Genomic DNA, 21,099 nt, shown 5'->3' on the forward strand with positions numbered 1-21,099 from the left:
ATCCCTTTAGTCGCCTCTTGCGTTGGCATAAATTCCAGGGACAACCTTCACGGGGAGAGCATCAAGTTAACACTTAACGTCATACAACTCTCATGAAAGAGAGTCTCAAATACAAGGGCGGATCCAGCATTTACAAAAGGGAGGGATCCAAAATATCAAAATCCTCTCAGATAATTTTACTGCCTACAACATACTACATTTGGTTTTCAAAAGGATCCGCCTCTGAAATGTACCTTTCATACGCATTCAGTCTCAAGAAAACGACAAAAAAAGCACAATTGTAATGGAAGGATTTATTACAGAAAATAGAAAACTTCAATGGGAGTAAATCTTGTATCTGTCAAGCAATAAATATGAAGAGTGTATATAATTCTGAAATGCAGATTCATGGAGCCAAGGAAAGACGAATCGAGTAATAAATAATTACAATAATATTACGCAGCACAATTTTAGTACATCAATTGGTGATTATAGGTCATGCGACAGATGGTGAACACATTTTATTATTATGTACTACAACAAATGAATCAGTAAAAATAACTGATCTTGTTTCGTTTTTTACAAAAAAATATTCACAATTTTTTCATCACCCAGAATCGGTCCAATATGGACTTTGCAACCTGATCGTTATGTCCCACATTAACAAAGAGAATCTTACCATAACATGTTGACAATGAAAGAAAAAAAACCTGTGTACATAATAAAAAGGCCAAAACTGTACCTGTGAACCTTTCTTCAGCATTTACATCAAAAACTGTCCCAAGACAGCTCAAAGAAATATAGTATTATACTAGAAAGGAATGTTCTGCCCATAACGAAAAGGTTGATTTTACATGTGTGAGCCTATCTTCACTGTTCACACCCAATACTGTCCGAGACAGCTCCGCTGCAAGGAGAGATTCCTTGTACAGATGGAGCATTGGCCCCAGTGCTGGCCAACGGCTGACTTGGAGTTAACATCTCTCCGAGTGGTTTAACGTCTCGACATCAACTTTTGATAGCCATTCGTTCTAACTGTGATTGGAAAGCTGCCAATCCTGGTGAAGAGTCAGTCTGCGTCCAGGATAAAATCAACATTGAGCTTACACGACGCCATCTTTCTTCTGTGTTTCTCGTCGAACTCTCGACTTTCCTCGGGAGTGAACCAGTTGCGCCAATCACCGACCTCTCCTGAACAAAGAGTGAAAAACATTATAGTTTGGATAAAACCGTTAAGAATAACTACGAGTGGCCAAGTCGTCTAAGGCGCCGTAATTTGTTCAGAGTTGCGTCCCTTGGGCACGCCAGAAACATACGACGTGATTAATGTTTCTCGGTTTTTCAGTACCATACCCGAGGTCGTGAGTTTCACAAAAGCGGTAGACATCGGGCCTTCCTCCCACATTAAGCTGACACGCCATGGCATAACCGATACGCTGTTCAAAGCGGCGTTAAACCCAACTCACTCACTCACCACAAAGCACTTAGTCTATCAAATAAGGTCATCTGAAGTGATGCGTAAACAAAACTGTCCTAGCAGACGGTATTACAGACCTGCCTTTCCACTGTATTCCAAATAACGCCAGATCTACCTGCACGTCTACCAACGACGGTCAAGCTCTAAGCCTCACGTAGAAACTTCTTCCTTTCTTTGTTGTTTAATACCACACTGAGCAATATTCCAGCTATATGACGGCGAACTGTAAATAATCGAGTCTCGACCAGACAATCCAGTGATTGACATCATGAGCATCGATCTACGTAATTGGAACCGATGACATGCATCAACCAAGTCAGCGAGCCTGACCACACGATCCCGTTAATCGCCTCTTACGACAAGCCAGAATCCACACGGTCAGATTAATTGGAATTGTGACGCCGTTCGACTAGCTATCAGGCATGCAATGGCCTATGTTTCTTCAATGTTCCCGAGAATATTGTCTAACATTTATACGGTAACTGCAGCATGCGTTGGATGTGTTGTAAAAAGAATTAGGCGACATCTCGCCTGTTTTACATTCGGAATATCAACTTTTTCCTTCTGTCCGCCAACACAGAATCCTGAGTCAATTGAGCAAATTGATTCGAAGTGACAAGTTAGTAGAAAGCGGGTCTGTGAACTTGGACAAACTTGAGGAACGTGCAAGTGTGTGTGTTGCTGCTTGTACGAACAAATACCGGTTTTGTATATACCATGCCGCAGTTTAACATGAATACCCCACTCAGACAGACCATACTGCCCCCGAGCCCACCAGTCCTATGTTTAGCTCCTTAATGCCGAGCGCCAGCCAGGGTAACAACAAGTATAAAGTGTAGCTCAGCTGCTGGTAACTTAGTTTGGGGCGGGGGATTAACCTAGTGGTAAAAGCGTCGGCCCCAAAGGGGTACTATCATCTTCCCGAGGCAAGAGAGTTAACTGAATTTAAAAGTCCAGTTTCCACCCTTGCCGAACTAGGCTAGTATTATCGAGTTACATTGTGGCTGGACTAACGAGTCTATGCATAGTCCAATCAGAATCGCGCACCGAAATCGAAATCCGGTTCGTGAACTGTCGTGCAGATTTCGGTCGATTGCAGGATTTGCAAAGCATGTGCACCGCCAACTCGTTGTCAGCAGATATTTTTCAAATCTTTTCATGTTTTTAATCAAGGTGCTCACGTGATTTGATGCATTTCGCGATGTAAGACCCGTTTTAACACAATATAGATCTTGATTATCGATCAGATCGTCCTGACCGGGCGCCACCATTTTGTGTGAAGCAAACACAAGTGATACGATAGGGGGAATCTGATTGGTCCAAAGGAGAGGCTTAGAAGGGACATAGCTGGTAATAGCCACTAGTGGCGCTACGATCGAGCCCAGTAATTCCAGCCTAATTCGGCAAGGGTGGAAACTGGACTTTTATAGTCAGTTAACTCTCTTGCCTCGGAAAGATGGGGTACTATTTGTGAAGGCCCAGTGTGAAATCGCTCGAATATTGATAAAAGCGGGAGTTTGTATGTTGTTTGTATGTTGTTTGTATATGGAGATATATAAAAACAACAAATGGCTGAGGATACAAAGCGTCCTGTATTGTTATATGAAACCAAAATTGTTCGCCATGCTAACAAAATAAGAATCGGCCCCAGACCATGAGAACCTACACGTGATATCACGACTGTGACAGGGTTGTAATACGCACACAAAAATATTATCCTGTGTGGCCCACTGCACTCAACAAATCACAATGACGCAAACACTGTTCCAAGAACGTAATTACAAGTTAAACTTTGATTAACTGTTCACATTTGAATAATAACCAAACACGAAAACATGTCCAATTACATCAAAAGAAAATTCCTATATAACTATTCAATCGTCTTTCCAAATATTCAAAATTGATAAATCGGGTCAAAAAATGCCATGGCGGCTTACGCGGAATGTGTTAAGTTGAATTCGCGGAATGTAAAAACCGCTTCGAGCGACCTCTTACGTCTGTCTGCTCGACTATGAAAACTGTGTTTACGGTGCCTTTGACAGTTTCAGTGCATATAGACAATACGTTCCTTTCATCCCAGGGACAGACATAATCACCCCACATTGTCTCCTTCATAACATGGTTGATGAAACTGTAGATTTAGGCGTGTTCCCGTTGCCACTGACAGGCTACAGGTGTCAGCACCAGCTCCATCCATCAACGCTATGTTATTGTTGTATTTGTTGCAAGGCCATAAAGGGAAAACGTCATTAAGTAAACTATTTAGGGTTAAAAAGGACATGGATAAAATTGGTCGAATACTTAAGAGAAAAAGAGTCTATGCTTGTTTGATTAATGAAGCGAAAAGGCGGAACACAAAAGACTGAAGATGAATTGTTTCTTCTGAAAAAAACAATATTCTGTTTAATTACTTTCAAAGCTATAATATGTAACTGGCAGGTTTATGAACTTAACAGTCAATTCATCAAGTTTCAATGCTGAAGAAAACAGCTGATTGGGGGCATGTGTGACATGTGTCTGAAATGCCAATCGCCGAACGTCAAATATGGCGGCCTGTCATCTCTGTGACGGAAGTCGTATAATGAGTTATTTGTTTTAGTTTTTAACTGTATGACATATTTCATTTGTTGCGACATGGAAAAAGCTGACTAGGCGACAGACATATATAACTAGTGCACTGAAGTTTGCGCACCGGTCTTTTTGGTTTGTTTCTATTCCAGTACTGTCAGTGCATCTGTGTACAATAAACCCCTTTCTACAACATGGAACGTCTTGTTTTTTATAACTTGTTATACATTTTTATGATAATATTTGAACGATATTTTCCGATCTTCACTTTTAGTAGGTACACCCAGATGTATCGTAATACATCTTAATAATAACCATTATCTTCAATACGCCACATAATTTAGACTTTTTCACATAAAACAACATTTTAAGCTAAATTATTATTTAAAATATTCATTCACTGGTGTCAAAAGGGAGTAAAAATCATCTTCCCGAGGCAAGGGAGTTTACTGACTCTAAAAGTCCATTTTCCGCCCTCGCCGAACGTGGCTTGAATTTCTGGGCTCAATCGTAGCGGCACCAGTGGCTTTTACAAGTTATGTCCCTTCTATGTTCCTCCTATTGAGCCTCATGATATTAATCACTGGATTGTCTGGTCCAGACTCGATTATTTACAGACCGCCGTCTATAGCTGGAATTTTGCTGAGTGCGGCATTAAACAACAAACCAACCAACCAACCTCCTGTTGACCAATCTGATTCCACCCCTCATATCACTTGCATTTGCATCAAATAAAATTGTGGCTTTCAGTCAAGACGATCAGATCGATATTCAAGATATATGTTGTAATAAAACGGGTCTTACTTCGAGAAGTGCGCCAAATCACGTGAGCACCTTGATTAAACCATGAAAAGATTTGGAAGTTATGTTTCGACGCCCAGTTGACGGTAAACATTTTTCGCAAATCCTGCAGTCGACCGAAATCTGCATGTTGTTTACGAACTAGATGTCGATTTCGTTACGCGATTTTGATTGGACTATACATAGACTCGTTAGTCCAGCCAAAATGTAACTCCATTATTGCAGCCTAGTTCGGCAAGGGTGGAAACTGGACTTTGACAGTCAGTTGACTCCTTTGCCTCGAAAAGATGAGTAAAAACATTGAATACCCAAAGAATATTATCAATACTCAATGTGAATGATGATTTGTGAGTAAACACTCACTGGCTCAAAAAGGTATCTGGGGCCCTGCAGATGCAAATCAGTTGAACATGTTGTTTGTTTGTTTGCTTGTCGTTTAACGTCGCACTCAACACTATTCCAGTAATATGATGGCGGTCTGTAAATAATCGAGTCTGGACATCGTGAGCATCGATTTAGATTTTGTGTCGACGTTCATGAGCCATTTTTTCAGCTACAAATACAAAACCAAACATGTTTTTACTTAAACCTATGAGCCTGATTTTAAAAAAAGAGAAAAACACCTTGCAACAAATTTGTGGCAGGCAATTTCTTACCTTTGCAACAGGCTGAAGCATAATTATTTTTTCAAGAAGTTTCGAATTTTTGAAAACCACGAGGGTATGGTGCTGACAAAGAAAAAACAATCAGGGCGTATCTGAAACTCGAACCCACGATCACTGGTTTCTGCCATACCTTATGGATGAGAGTGAGTCACTTTGACATTAACTATTGTCATACAAGAGTGACCTCCCCTCAAATTGTCTCCCTTTATCGTAAGTGTCTGGCCCGTACACAAACTGTTTACTTGCTTTTTACGTTAGTTTCACATTGACAAGGCAAAATGAGGACAGATGGTCATTTATGGTGTTAATATCGCTTCATGCCGTTTGTTATGTTCTTGAAAATGTTTCGTTATTAACCGTAAATTTCTCATTTTACTCCTCAATCGAGTGTTCGTTTTGCAAATCGCCATTTTTGTAACTAGACCAGCTTGTATTCTTTCGTTTCCAACAGCGGTCTCGTAGTTTTCAAGAATATTTTTTATTAAAGTTTATTTTGTATGTATCTATAAGTATGAGACAGAATTTTCGTGACCCTGCATATTTTTGTTTCCTTTGTTTCTATATTTTAAGATTTTGCAAACACGAAACTAGATCTACATTTTTATTCGCTGTGTGTTGGCAGGGTATGAAACTCCCAAAAATTTCAGCCAGACCACAGGACTGGCTAGCTGAAATACTTGCCAGCCCTGACCAAAACCTGCCTGCCCACTATAATCATATGTTTCTCAGGATAAGCTAACGGGGTTTCTTTTTGGTTACATTTTATCATTCATCTTTACATGTGAATTAATGATTATCATCGGGAAATATTTAGAATATTGTCACATATGAAATATAACCCGACCGTCGGGCAGGGGGATTTGAAAATCTGGCAGCCCGAGTTGAAATCAACCCGTCTCGGACGGTCGGGCAGGCAGGTATTTGGTGTTGGGTAGGGAGAATTTACGTTTCAAGGTTTTGCGGTTTGTAATGAAATAATTTAATTTTCTGATAGACAACTACAGAAAAAGTATATAATAAATAGGATATTCCATGTGTCTCGTGAAATGTCGTTTCTCTCATCTCGTAACGGGGTAAAAGGTGAAATCTCATCCCTCCCTCCCCTCACCCGATGAAAGAAACATGATATTTCACGAGACACTGGAAATAATCTCCATGACTCACACGTTACAGCCTTGTAGGACTCGGGCATGAAAACATACATTTAACTGGCTTCTAATTGAATGCTATAATTCAAGAGCATCAGTCATAAAATGTGACTGTGAGATCATTGTCATAATTGCATGGCTCAACATGATGAATTGCCACGGCCTACTTCCTTTCGCTGTAGATATTATACATGTTCGCGTACTTCCTCGTTAAAACGTACATCTAAATGAGCGATTACAATGTCTGGGGGTCTCAGGTCGTGCAAATTGACAACCCTTGCAAGTTTGCTTCATGTCATTCAAATAAACTCAACGCCAGAAAATAACCAGTCTCGATTATCCGCCGCATCAGATTCCATTGGGCTTAAAAGGCAAACTAGCGGTGAAAGTTACAGTGAGAAAGAATATTAGTGATGACACCAGGGCACACTCTCACAAAGCGATCTTAGCGCTAAGATGATCGTGACTCCCATACTTTAACATAGACTTACAATAGTCGTAGTACTAAGATTGCTTTGTGCAAGTGGGCCCAGGTGTTGAAGTAAATGTAAGAATGCCCTGCTCTACCGGTAGCGCCCGCCACACACACACACACACACACACACACACACACACACATGTGCATGCACGTCCCAATAGAAGTGCAATAATCTCGAACGCGACGTTATATCCCATTTCGGCTCACCACAAACTAAAATAGCTCGACTTGAAAATAAATCAGGGACCTCATTTACAACGAGTGAAGGTATGCGGGTTTAGTTCGGGTGTTATCGAGGCTGGGTCGAGGAAACCCTGAAGTGACGAGAAATTTACAAGTGTCCTGTAGTTGAAATACGCCGGTTATCATCAATGTATTCCCGTTAGGTATCAACGGTACCCCTCTCATAACACATGACCAAAGTCACCGTTTGTGAAAGGAAAGTATACACTTGAAAATTGAATTTGACCGAGCAACTACAAACAAAATCTGAAAACAGTCTCCGAAACGCTGCAACCCCAAGGGCCAAAACAAAATTATGCATCCGTATCAAATACACAATCGAATTACTTGTCTGTTTAATGTTAGCTACCATCAAACATGGGTGTATACTTTCTTTTGCCCGGCTGTGTATATCATGGATACTTGGAAGATAACATACTGTAGATGTAAACGTGCTAAATTGAATTTGAAACCAAACGCGCAACTTCAGGTTTCAAATGTTCAATCAGAGGGGGTTTATTGTGATTTGATAACCACTGATTGACATATCAGAATCGGGCAATTTTCAAGTTCATGGTAGAATATATATTGAAATATAGTAAGCGGTGCATATTCTTTTCTTGGTGTATACATTCATTGAGGAACCCATGCATGATCGATCCCCTGACGGAACACTGCACAGACATTCGTGTGAGGAACATTTGATTGATGCCCCATTTTTTCCATCCACAAATTATATAAAATATTAATGCATTTTCCTCACTGACAAGAAATCAAACAAGTTAATACACTGACAACTGTATGTCAATCGGAAACGGATTAATTACACGGTGTGGGGTTATGTAAGGTTATTTGATGTGATCTGAACTTACCAGGGGTGGGAAAAGGCACTTGAAAGCGCCCGTGACACCCAACAGGAAGGGGTGACTCGTTCTGTCATCGCAGGTGTCAACATTTTATTGAGGATTGGACATAAGTTATTCACTTACGATTTTATACATGTGTCATCGACAAAGAGTCTAGTAATATCTGAGATGTCTTTTTAATATACTAAATAGAAAAATGGGCCAAGAACTGATCCCTGGTGAACGCCAGCTCTATCTGATGAAGTTTACCCATTATCAAGAATTTTCTGTTTCCTTTCTGTTAAACAGCTCCCAAACCAAGAAAACACTTTGACGTAAAAAACAACAACTTGGGTTCAACTTATGTAAAATAACCCCGTGCAACACTAGAAAGCTTTTGACGCGTCACAAACAATCATGCCGAAGAAAATTCACAATCGTCAAGCGATTTACATATGGGAAAGTTGTGGAAAGGATGACTGGTATTTATTTAATAGATTCTTATCCATGTAATAGTTGTGCATTCTTTTCAAAAATAGTCTTTCAAATGTGTTTCCTGGGCATGACAGAAGTGAAATAGGTCTGTAATTAGCCGGGTTAGATCTGTCACCTTTCTTAAATAGAGGCAGTATACAGTTCCAGCATTACATCCCTTGTCTTTGTAATGGAGGTATGGCACTACACTTTAACCACATCATCAACCACAGAACTAGACACTTTCATGACGAGGGAACAGCAGGTGCTACTTTGAATACAGAGGATCTCAAGAGGCAGATAGACTTAAAGACATGTCCATGATTTTACAACATTCTACATTCTTGTTGGACATCATGTACGAGGGCTTTGAAAATTGTTTGTCAATGGCTGAAATATTGATCAGTTTGAAACCATAAACTGTTTTGTATCGGAATGGGCAATGCTCTGCTGTTGGGCATAATCATCTAAACAAATGTTTACCTGAGCTGATGTACAGCGTCTACTCACGAAAAATGGCGACGGACGAGCGATAATGGGAATTGTTCAACTGTACCACCCATTCTGTTACAAGACAATGTCAAGTGAGTGAGTATGGTTTTACGCCGCTTTTAGCAATATTGCAGCAATATCACGTCAGGGGACATCTGAAATGGGTTTCGCACATTGTACCCATGTCGGGAATCGAACCCGGGTCTTCGGCGTGACGAGCGAACGCTTTAAACACTAGGCTACCCGACCGCCCCTCAATGTCAAGTCAATAGCTACAGCATTTTATGTCAAATTCAGGAGGCTTCTTTCCGAAGTTTGCTTGTAACTTTTCTAATATCGCTACTTATTTTTTTATTTTATATTTCCAATAGATCAGAGGGCGTGAAATAACATGTCGGTCCTTCCTAACTAGAAAGGCCGACTAATGGAAATATAGAGCATCTGTTGGTAGTTTGATTCCCTGGCTGCGTCAAAACAAATTAAGTTCATATATGGTATCTGATATCATGTCTGGAGACGGGCATTTAGATGGTAAAACAAGGACTGGTCGGCTCGGAGTCAGTGTAATCAGTCTGACTGGTGTATCCATGTTAAAAAGTGACATGTTGGTACATACTTTTTCTATACGCGTAGCTGATAAGACGTACGTGTTGGTACCTACCTTTTCTGTACACGGAGCTGATGAGACCGTCTTCTCTCCATTTGTCTTTACACTCTGTTTTCTTTCCTTTCATGTTTTCAAAGGTGCAAGCGGTCGCGATGTTCTCTATCGTCTGCTCCCCCGGGTTCTGGCGAAGAAAGCCCGCCACCCGCCTCACTTCTCTGTATAAGTCCTGAAACAACACAAGACAACACATATGAATATTTACCCGCCAATACCAAGGTTACCGATGACATCATCCGCTGCACATCTATAACACTTGACGTGACGTTCCTGACAGGACACAACACGGCAGCAATGGTAAAATTGGTCTATTTCCTTTCGATGAGAATATGAGGGCGTCAACATTACTCAAGGCATTTAATTAAGATTCAATATGGAGGCCCGCATCTACCCTGGATTTTCTTTAAAAAATACATTTGCTTTAAGTCCTTTGGGTTGACACTGTAAGAATGCGGCCACGCGTTATTGTATTTTGGTGCAGTTGTTGAATTTTTCATGGCAGCGGATGACCATCTTAGCTCATTTCATAAAATAACTTATTGTAAATAACACGACAGAGTGATGTACACGGGAGAACTACCAACGTCAACATCCAATAGGTAATGTGGGGAAGCCTAGTGGTTAAAGTGTTCGCTCGACATGGGTACAATGTGTGAAGCCGTGATATTGCTGGGATATTACTAAAAGCGGCGTAAAATAATACTCACTCGCTTATTTGTTATACTGTTAGCTGAATGTGAGAAGATAGAATTAAAGTAAACTAAATTATTAACTGCATGGTTGAATTTAAATTATATCAAATTGCTAAATTGCTAAAATAAACATAAATAGCGATGTAGTTGTCTCCAAAGATTTGCATGCATAACTGTTTAAATATGAATTAATATTCATTAGGGTCAGCATTTCTGAGCTATATCGCCTTTGGGCTAAAGTATTAAAATTGAGGTTGTCAAAAATATATATGAAACATTTTCAAGGGCATTCTATTTGTTTCATAAAGAAATCTATTGTCATAAAAATGCATCGAACCAAAATAACAGTTCGTGTTGCTATATCACCGGCGCGTCATGTTTGTTTGCCTACATGTCTGAAGCCGTAATATAAATAGATCGACACGTGACGTCAAACATTTAAGTGCGTTAATGTCATTCTCCCACGTGGTTGTTCTTCAGTATAGTTTTGTATCATCGTGAATAAGCAATACTATGTAGTATGATGATTCTATTACCGCAAGTCATCACATTGCCTCGCAGAAAGATAACGTGACATCAACGACTGTGATAAAATCTATCTGAGATGAAATGAACATGATTGCATGTAAACCGGAAAAAACCCGTCATGCCTGCGGACCATAATAGTTGTCTTAGTGTCTCATATGCGTTAGTGATTGGCCGGTTGACACATAGGAAGTAATCATATCCGGTTCATGTTCGTTTTAAACACACAATAGGTTTACCTTTTTATGTTTCAACATGTTTGCACTCTCTTACTTTTTCAAGACATGAGTAAGTTTTTAAGACGTTTTTAAGACTCATTGTCTGTGTGTCCCAAGCTTCGATGTGATGTTCATCTCACAAGTTGTTGAGCATATTGAAAACAATATTACGGTCTGTTTATGGTCTTGAATATTTTTTCGTTCGAGCCTATAAAATCGGTGTGTGTTTTTTGTTTTTTGTTATATTTAATTTTTTGTTTTTTTGGGGGTTGGGGGTGACATTGGCCTAGTGATACGTACTATGAGAAAGGAAGATAGATTTTTTATAAATATATCTGAAGCGAATCGAGGGTGTGGGAGTGCGCTCTAAATCGTATAGCGCACAATGCCACGTGTTTTTAACAGGTGGATCCGTAGACCCACAGTTCCCCTATAGAACAGCTGATAAAAGAAAACGGTGAACAGATGAGCGGCTATGGAACGGTAACCGCGGTTAAGTATAATGTGTGACTTAATGTACCTCAGTGGAGCCCCGGGGTGGAATGTGACCCTAGGCACCCTACTGCTGTCGTAATGAAGAGACGACGGAATTGCAACCTATGAAGATCCGGGTTAGAAGTGTAAGCGGCGACTAACGGGATCGGATGGTCAGACTCAGTGACTTGGCTTTTGCAAGTCATCGTATCCGGATCCTGAGGGGGTCCAGACTCGGTTATATACCGTCATATAGCTGTATTCGTTAAGGTGTTTTTGAGCGTTTTCTGAACAAGGCTGAAATTTATAGGCTCGATCGTAGCGTAACCAGTAGTTATGTCCCTTCAATGTCCCTCCTATTGACCAACCAGATTCCACCTGAATCACTTGCATATGCTTGAAATAAAATGGCGGCGCCCAGTCAACGATCTGATCGATAATCAAAATGTATATTGTGATATGCTTAGACTCGTTAGTCCAGCCAAAATATAACTCCATAACTCCAGCCTAGTTCGGCAAGGGTGGAAACTGGACTTTTATAGTCATGAGCATCTTCCCGAGTCAAGGGAGTAAAGTGACTTAAAAGTTCAGTTTCCACATACACACTGAGGTGATAAGACTCTTACCCTTTTCATATCTTCATATTTCACTATTAAGATGTTTGGATTTGCGAGGGCAGCTTGGGTCCATCCGGTCACGTGGTCATACCAGTCCCCGTAATACACTGAAAGAAGGAATATTTTCTCTCCTTACAAGACCAAATGAACATTAATTTTTGTGATTCTACCTTTTCTATGCGGCATTAATTAGCAACTACCTCTTAGAAGGAGATACAAATATCGGCGCTTGTGAAGACTGACTCAGATAAGCACCTCACACGATAACAAAGTATGAGGGCTTCTTCTGATATTTGAACCTAAGTCTTTGCCCTGAGACGATTGTCACCTTGCACACGTAGGTCAAATCAGAACTTCAAATGTTAAAAAGTTCATTTTGAGTCAAAGATTTCGACACTCATCGACCTTTTCCACTTACATTGGCCTTACTGTATTCGATTATGTCATAATTCAAAAGTACAAAACTTGCAAATGATGTAAACATACATGAGTCGACAATAACATTTTACATCTGTCTGCTACTTCATTATATGCCATTTCCAATGGACCAAAGAGTGTCCTGACCATGTTCTTTGGCCCCTGGATTAAATGTGAGCCCGACCCGTGAAGATCCTGGGTAGAATAGGTCTTCAGCAACCCATGCTGCCGTAAGAGGCGACTAACGGGATCGGGTGGTCATGCTTACTGACTTGGTTGATGCATAGCATCGTATCCCAATTGCGAAGATCGATGCCCATGACGTCAATCACTGGATTGTCTGGTCCAGACTCGATTATTTACAGACCGCCGTCATATAGCTGGAATATTGCTGAGTGCGGCGTTAAACAACAAACAAACAAATAAAAGACAAAACAAACAAATGTGAGCCTTTCAGTCGCTTACCTTTGCCTTGAAGCTGGAGGGCGAGATACTCGCTGAAGGAAATCTGGCGGAAGTCCTCGGTGACAGAGGAGAGGTGGTTGTAGGCGGACACAGCTACATCTTTTGGATTTCTGACGACATAAATAATTTTGATGCCTTTCTGGAACATGGAATAGGGGACGTGCTTGCGGGGAAGATGCGACACGAGAATTCGACGAGATTTGGACATCAAGAAAGGAGAGTCTAGACTCTCAAAGTCAACGAGAAACTTCTCCATGAACTCCGTGGCGAACTCGGCCTTGCCCTTCAGGATCATCTGAACCACTTCCCATATCCAGTGGTTTCCTGCAAGGTCAAGGTCACTATTAAATATCAATGTTAAAGGGGAAGTGTACACGCAAAAATCACTTTCTTTCTTTTTCTAAACAAAACGCAATTTTAGAATTAATTAGTATCTGTGTTTGAAAATATACACTCATTTTTTTCACAGTGAAAGTAGGAAGCTCACAATAGTGTGAAAATGATATGCCGTTATGAGGCCTTCGTTTTTCGAGCTAAACAGGCCTGAGTTATCCCCCTTAGATTATGACGTAATTGGTGCCAATTCAACTGGGTCCCTGTCTATTCTCAACGCAAAAGATATCAAGTACCAGTTTGCGGTAAAACAACATGGCCTACGACACACTCCGGCGCAGTAGTGACTCAGCATAACACTATGCTGGCTGGCATCTGAGACGCTAGAATCACACACCTAGACCTACACCACGTGAAGCGGCTCTAACAAAGCATGATGACGTCATAATGTTTATCTGTTGGCACCAATGACGTCATATTGCAAGGGGCATAAGCCATGGTGTTTTTGTTGTGGAAATAGAACACTTGGTAAATGTGAAAAATATAAATCGTTTTAATGCGAAAAATATGTTAATTAATTGTGATATTTTTATATTTTTGTCTATGACACTTCTAGGTTAACACTTTTAATGTGGAAAAAGTACAAGAAAAATAGGTTAATTTCCGTGTGAACTTGCCCTTTAAGCTCAGTGTATTAATGATAAGCAAGGAGGGAGCATACACACGTGACGCAATTTGATGTGTGATTACTCTCGAAGCCTGGATCAAATCGGACTAAACTAGAAATTATTTGAAAATATCCTAATACAGCGAGACATAGTTAATCAGGACGTTATCGTTCCAAGGGAAAACGTCTGAACGAACATCCAGAATAAGAACCACTTTCCTTTGTATATATTCACCTTTGTTTCAACCATATTTCGGCGGTCCGTAAATAGTCCAGTATCGACAATACAATCTAGTCCTTGACATACTGAGAATAATGTTACGCAATTGGGATACGATGACATGCATCAACAAAGTCAGCGAGCCTGACCTATCGATCCCATTAGTCGCCTCTTACGACAAACATGGGTTGCTGAAGAGCAAGTTTAACCAATCTTCTATATGCAGTTTGTGCGTTTCTAACAGAATCGTTCTAAAAGCGAGGCTTCCATTTCAGCGGGGTCCGGACTGGCGAGGTTTTGCTAGATCAAAGACTCTGCCTGTGAGAAGCATCAATTTATTGCAACACGTGAAATATTTTCGTTTCTCGGTTGTTACAGTCCTTGTAATACCAGGCCAGGATTGAGGACCCTTTTATAGATATTTCGAACGTATTAATGTGTAGGTTAAATTTCCTGTGAATGACCGACCAGTACTGAACAAAGTTAGCTCATGAAACTAAAACATTTCTTTTTATAATAGTTTCTTGGTAATTCTATTCCCCTTTTACGCTGCTGTTTCCTATAAGAAGTATGCGCTACACACGAGTAAATACAGACTGACATGTAAATACACAGGCTACCAATTGGTCAGGGGGCGCATAATACGACGAATACGGTAACCAGCAGCAACCGTGTCAGTCAGGTAATGAATGTTTTACTCGACGGTCAAGAATATTTCGGATGACTTGTAAAGAACTATTTCTTGGCCAAGCAAACCAGTGGTTGATAGCAGGATCCGCCAAATTACAATATCACCTCCAGCCTGGTTACACGCTGCCAATGACGCCGTTAGTTTCGACCTTTACGTCAATCATCTGTTGGTGACCACTTCTGGCACCCATCTTCTAAAAAGTCATTCAATGATATAGCGTTTACCTCTTTAAGGAACAAGAATGAATATTATTTACTTTGGGAAGAGTGCATCTGTTATTTCCGTCCATAGAAAAGACGCCTGTTGTTTAGAACTTACTTATAATAAGAATCATACATTTGTATCACCTATTTGTAAATCCTCCAGTACTCAAAGTTTTGAGTGTTTGTTTTGACCAATCGGACACTTTGACAGTGAAGGACAAATTTCAATGATCGATCGGTCTGTCTGTAAATGCACGAAGTCTATATATATATAGCTCTGATGACGTCAGGGCCTTGAATAATCAGAGAAACACGTCTTTTTACAGAGTTTGCTAACATGACACTGACAAGCATGCCGGTTAACTGACATATCGTGAAAGCATGTGTTCATTTCCAGCACACTGCAACACGGCTGTATACCACTAGTCATGTTTTAAGCGTTTCTATGACGTTTGATCCTGGTTTGGCTATCAATTCTTTGAACACAGGCAAGACACACACGCCATGGTCGTGATAGTCGCACCCCATGTTCTATCGCAGCACGAGTATACTACACAATTCTGTAGCTGTAAACAATCCCTACACTTGCCCCATCTATCTCAATCCACATGTATGCTTCATGTAGGGAGTCCCTCCTTTGTCTTCCAACATGCCCGTGGTGTACCGCGGCTGACAGTGGGGTCAGACAAGGAGACTGTTTAAGACCACAGTTATTCTCTATAACAACGTCGTATTGTTTTACACGCAACTGTGTTTTACATGCTACATATGTAAATATTCAGAATAATTAGACGGTCGTTCCTCTGCTATGGTATATATGCATAGATACTTTTTAGTCGCAAATTCACAAATTGGAAATGTCCACCGCATTAAACAAATCCTTACGATACTCTGCACAATCTGGTGTAGTGAGTATTATGTGTTTTAATTTATGCATGGCGGAGTGTACACAGTGTCCCGGTATATAGCGTCATGTAAGAGTTGTGACGACCCGTAAATTTAAAGGAGTGTGCCTTGGGTTGTAATAAACATATACTTGACCCACTGGCGTTGCACTCTCTCCTGCACTCTCTCCTGTGGTGATGTCATGCCCAGGATATAACATTATTATTACTCATCATGATTATAATTCTTCTACTTAAGCAAGTTAGGATGCATCACGGTGCTTAATAAATATAGGCCAACAAGACTCACTTTGTTAGGATTGTCAAAGCTATGCGTTCACTCCTTAATGGGCAAGATATGCAGGGGGTGGTGTAGAAACCGGTCCAAGCATATGTATTACACCTACAATTATACGTCTATACCATGTACATCTACAATGCATATCTACCATCCACGTCTATACCATGTATATCTACCATGCATATCTACCATCCACGTCTATACCATGTATATCTACCATGCATATCTACCATCCGCCTCTATACTATCTATATCTACCATGCATATCTACCATCGACGTCTATACTATGTATATCTACCATGCATATCTACAATCCACGTCTATACCATGTACATCTACCATGCAAATCTATCATCCACGTCTATGCCCTGTATATCTCCCATGCATATCTACCATCCACGTCTATACTATGTTTATCTATCATTCATATCTACCATCCACGTCTATACCATGTACATCTACCATGCATATCTACCATCCACGTCTATACCTTGTATATCTACCATGCATATCTACCATCAACGTCTATACCCATGCATATCTACCATCCACGTATGTACCATGTATATCTACAATGCATATCTACCATCCACGTCGTTAACATGTTTATCTACCATCCACGTATGTACCATGTATATCTACCATGCATATCTACCATCCACGTCTATACCATGTATATCAACAATGCATATCTACCATCCACGTCTATACCATGCATATTTACGATCCACGTCTATATCATGCATATCTACCATGCATGTCTACCATCGACGTCTATACCATGTATATCTACCATCCACGTCTACACCATGCATATCTACCACCCACGTCTATACCATGTATATCTACCATGCATATCTACCACCCACGTCTATACCATGTATGTCTACCATGCATATCTACCACCCCCATCTATACCATGTATGTCTACCATGCATACCTACCACCCACGTCTATACCATGTATATCTACCATGCATATCTACCACCCACGTCTATACCATGTATGTCTACAATCCACGTCTATACCATGCATAACTACCATGCATATCTACATCCACGTCTATACCATGTATATCTACCATCCACGTCTATACCATGCATATCTTCATCCACGTCTATACCATGTATATCTACCATCCACGTCTATACCATGTATATCTACCATCTACGTCTATACCATGTATATCTACCATGCATATCTGCCATCCACGTCTATACCATGTATGTCTACCATGTATGTCTACCATCCACGTCTATACCATGCATATCTACCATGCATATCTACATCCACGTCTATACTATGTATATCTACCATCCACGTCTATACCATGCATATCTACCATGTATATCTACCATCCACGTCTATAACATGCATATCTACCATGTATGTCTACCATCCACGTCTATACCATGCATATCTACCATGCATGTCTACCATCCACGTCTATACCATGTATATATACCATACATATCTACCATGCATCTATTAAGGCCCCGGAAACTTTCTACTTTTAATAGTAACACTGTCAGTTACGCTATGATATCATATAATAATTGAAATATAATACAAGCTTATACTGTGAGCAAAGATTGACTGACAGTATAAGTATCGTGCGCTACTGTAGTTAAATCTCGAGGTAAATCACGTACCTGACTTGGGGTATCCGCAGATCCAGACATCGTCAGGCTGACAACGGAAGTTCTTGACATTCTTTAAGTGTGTGCTGTAGTCTGGCAGAGGGGGATACAGCACGCCATCTTTCTGCAGGTAGTAAATCGGCTGGCCCTTGGTCGTCCTCATCAGGACAAGTTTCTCACCTGTTCCCATCAGCAACCAGATGAAAGAAAGTTAATTACAGGTGATGCAGTTCCAAAATAATAGTATTCACACGACATGCAGGAATAAGTTGAACAGTTCTTGACTTCGTGGAGGGGATATCACCGTTGAGATTAATAACGATGAAAATTATTGATCTTAGTACTCAATAGTGATCCACGGAATCAATTATCTGCCTTGAGATGCTGTAGTTTTCTTCATGTTCGGCGGTAGTTGCGGTCGACTCTGTTGCTACTTGTGTGGTGACAAGTGCGTACGCATACAAGTAGAAGTGTTTACTTATACACACGTCCAGGATACACGTGATATAAACAAGATATACGTCATAAATCCTGATGGAAACTTATGACTACAAGCAGCCTTGTCGACAGATGGGGAAGGTCCTAGGACATAGTTTCACGTTTTCGGAATGTATACAGCGTTTCGCATCAAGCGGCAGTTTTAGGATGGAGGTTTCTCTTGGTAATATTGGTACAAGGGCAGACTGACGTTTTATATGCCGTCTTTTCACGCTCGACCGGCTTAATGCCTGGCTTGAGGCAAATTCAGATCCACAATGCATCGCGGCGAAAAACCATGTCTTTTTGTGTAAGTGGTTTCTCATAATTTCTTAATAGGGAGTCGTCATTGATAAAATATGTAGGATTGTTCCAAATCTGATCCCACTGGAAACAAAGTATGGACATTTTATCTCATGGGAATGACTTAAATGTTTTTAAATGATGATGATGGCGATACAAATGTATGATTCATATTAAAGGTAAGGGTTACACAAACAGGCGTAATTTCTATGGACGGATAAAACAGATGCACTCTTCCCACATTAAATAATATTATTCATTTAGATAATGATGATTTTGGTTTAATCAGAACGGTAATAGTTGGAGACGAAAGTTAGCATTGTATGGTTGTGTTTACACGTGGTATTTATGTTACGATTATTGTTTTTAGACAGCGGTTGCTTGACTAGGACATAAACCCATCCCTGATAAAGTATGTGGTAAGACCATCAACTACGTTAGCAGACATAAAATAGAAAAATAAACACATAAGTCACACTCAGTGTGCGTATGAGTTTTTTAATATTTTCAAAATTATTGAGAAAATATGAACATTGGTAAAAAAAAACAGCCACACATACACACACACGTGCGTGCACGTCGCTATATAAGTGCAATAATCTTGGACGCGACGTTAAACCCCATTTCACCTCACCTGAATCTCTATACATATGTCTTAAAACGAAACAAATGAGGCGATATGAGTGGTCTCTTTCACTCTTTGACTGGTTTGACGTCCAGATGGGTAAATAAGACTCTTCTGTTTTCTTTTAAAATACAGTAAGCTACGGTTATAACGAACTCAAAGGGACCACAATTTATTAGTTCGTTACAACCGAAGTTCGTTATAAGTATATATACAGCCTATATACAGCAAACTAACTTCGTTATATCCGTCAGTTCGTTATAAGCGTGTTCGTTATAAACGTAGTTCACGGTATGTATGTTTCAACGATCCGGGAATTCTAATTACTATGGTTTTACTGCAACTAATGCTTGGAGGCGTTGCAAGTTGCTCATGATATGAATCATTGGTGTGTCTAGTCAGATTCGATTATTTACAGGCCGAAGGGGTATAGCTAGAATAGTTGCTCACTGTGACAAACAAACAGTCATTCCATGCATGGTATACATGTAATAAATGTTTCTGTCATCTGTTCGCGGACGTCATATGTACCTCAACGGGCGCTGGAGACAGAAGCCTCTTAGTAACTACGGAAGACCAAGCAGCTTATTTTTTAATTTCAGTTGAGAAAAAACTAACATAAATCTTTGACTTCCCTCGTTTAAAAAATATAATAATTGCAAGATATACTGTTATCAGTTTCAAACACAAATGCCCGAGAAACATTATACTTTTTTAGCAGACTTCGAATATTAAATTTTAATATTCAGCCGTAGGGTATGTAATCGGTTTGACACCTCGTTCAAGTGAAAGCCTTCGCCGACGTATTCTGAAGGTGGTGAACGTTTATATTTTCATAATTTATATGCACGTGCTCGTCCTGAAATGTTGTTGCCGATTTGGTTAGAAATGCATCTTCTCCACGGGTGCATATATGATTATCATTTGTTTTTTGTTTAACGAAGCACAAAGCAATACTTTAGCTATATGACGGAGGTCTGTAAATCTGGATCTACGCGCGAGTAATGTATCGTCCTTGCCGAGACTTAGAATCCATCTCGTGTGCGGTGACGCATGGTCAAGAACATTATTACCCAAAACTGAATTGGTTGTTGCGTAGACGTGCTGAATACTGATGGCACAACAGCCTATAAACAGAGAGGTTATCCCGCGAGTGTGTTCCGGGATGGTTTGTTTGTTTGTTTGTTGTTTAACGCCGCATTCTGTAAATAATCGAGTCTGGACCAGACAATCCAGTAATTGACATAATGTCCACTGATCCACGCAATTGGGATCGATGACATGCATCAACCAAGTCAGCGAGCCTGACCACCAGATCCCGTTAGTCGCCATTTACGGCAAGCATGGGTTGCTGAAGACCCAAGGCCGTAGTTAACTTTGTTTGACAGAGGGGGGCAAATATTTTTACAAGTACCACTTGTCCCCAACTTAATGATTGAAATGATTTATAAAATAATATCATAAAAAACATGACATACACTGCATTAAAGTAGCGTATGGGGAACCCAGTGCAAGTGTTTTGTGATATGATGA

The 21,099-nt window shown here is 40.2% G+C and overlaps 1 protein-coding gene across 1 annotated transcript; it reads right to left on the minus strand.

Annotated features, from left to right (window-relative positions):
• Positions 1-291: 291 nt before the first annotated feature.
• Positions 292-18,872, minus strand: LOC124125922 (sulfotransferase 1E1-like). Its single transcript, XM_046489318.2, has 5 exons — positions 18,174-18,872; positions 13,222-13,545; positions 12,349-12,446; positions 9,811-9,982; positions 292-1,170 (listed from the first exon to the last, which is right to left on the minus strand). The coding sequence occupies exons 1-5, from the start codon at positions 18,349-18,351 to the stop codon at positions 1,049-1,051; spliced, it is 894 nt and encodes a 297-aa protein (XP_046345274.2). The 5' UTR covers positions 18,352-18,872; the 3' UTR covers positions 292-1,048.
• Positions 18,873-21,099: the final 2,227 nt, after the last annotated feature.

This window comes from Haliotis rufescens, unplaced genomic scaffold (assembly GCF_023055435.1).
Source record: "Haliotis rufescens isolate VD_foot unplaced genomic scaffold, xgHalRufe1.0.p SCAF_5, whole genome shotgun sequence".
In the NCBI taxonomy this organism is placed as follows: domain Eukaryota; kingdom Metazoa; phylum Mollusca; class Gastropoda; order Lepetellida; family Haliotidae; genus Haliotis; species Haliotis rufescens.

What these genes read in the sequence shown, in the direction of transcription:
- LOC124125922 (XM_046489318.2), bottom strand. Translation starts at nt 18,351, where the DNA reads ATGGGAACAGGTGAGAAACTTGTCCTGATGAGGACGACCAAGGGCCAG. An exon ending in CTGCGGATACCCCAAGTCAG is followed by an intron (nt 13,546 to 18,173) that starts GTACGTGATTTA and finishes TTGACCTTGCAG; the next exon opens with GAAACCACTGGATATGGGAA. An exon ending in AATATGAAGATATGAAAAGG is followed by an intron (nt 9,983 to 12,348) that starts GTAAGAGTCTTA and finishes GTGTTGTTTCAG; the next exon opens with GACTTATACAGAGAAGTGAG.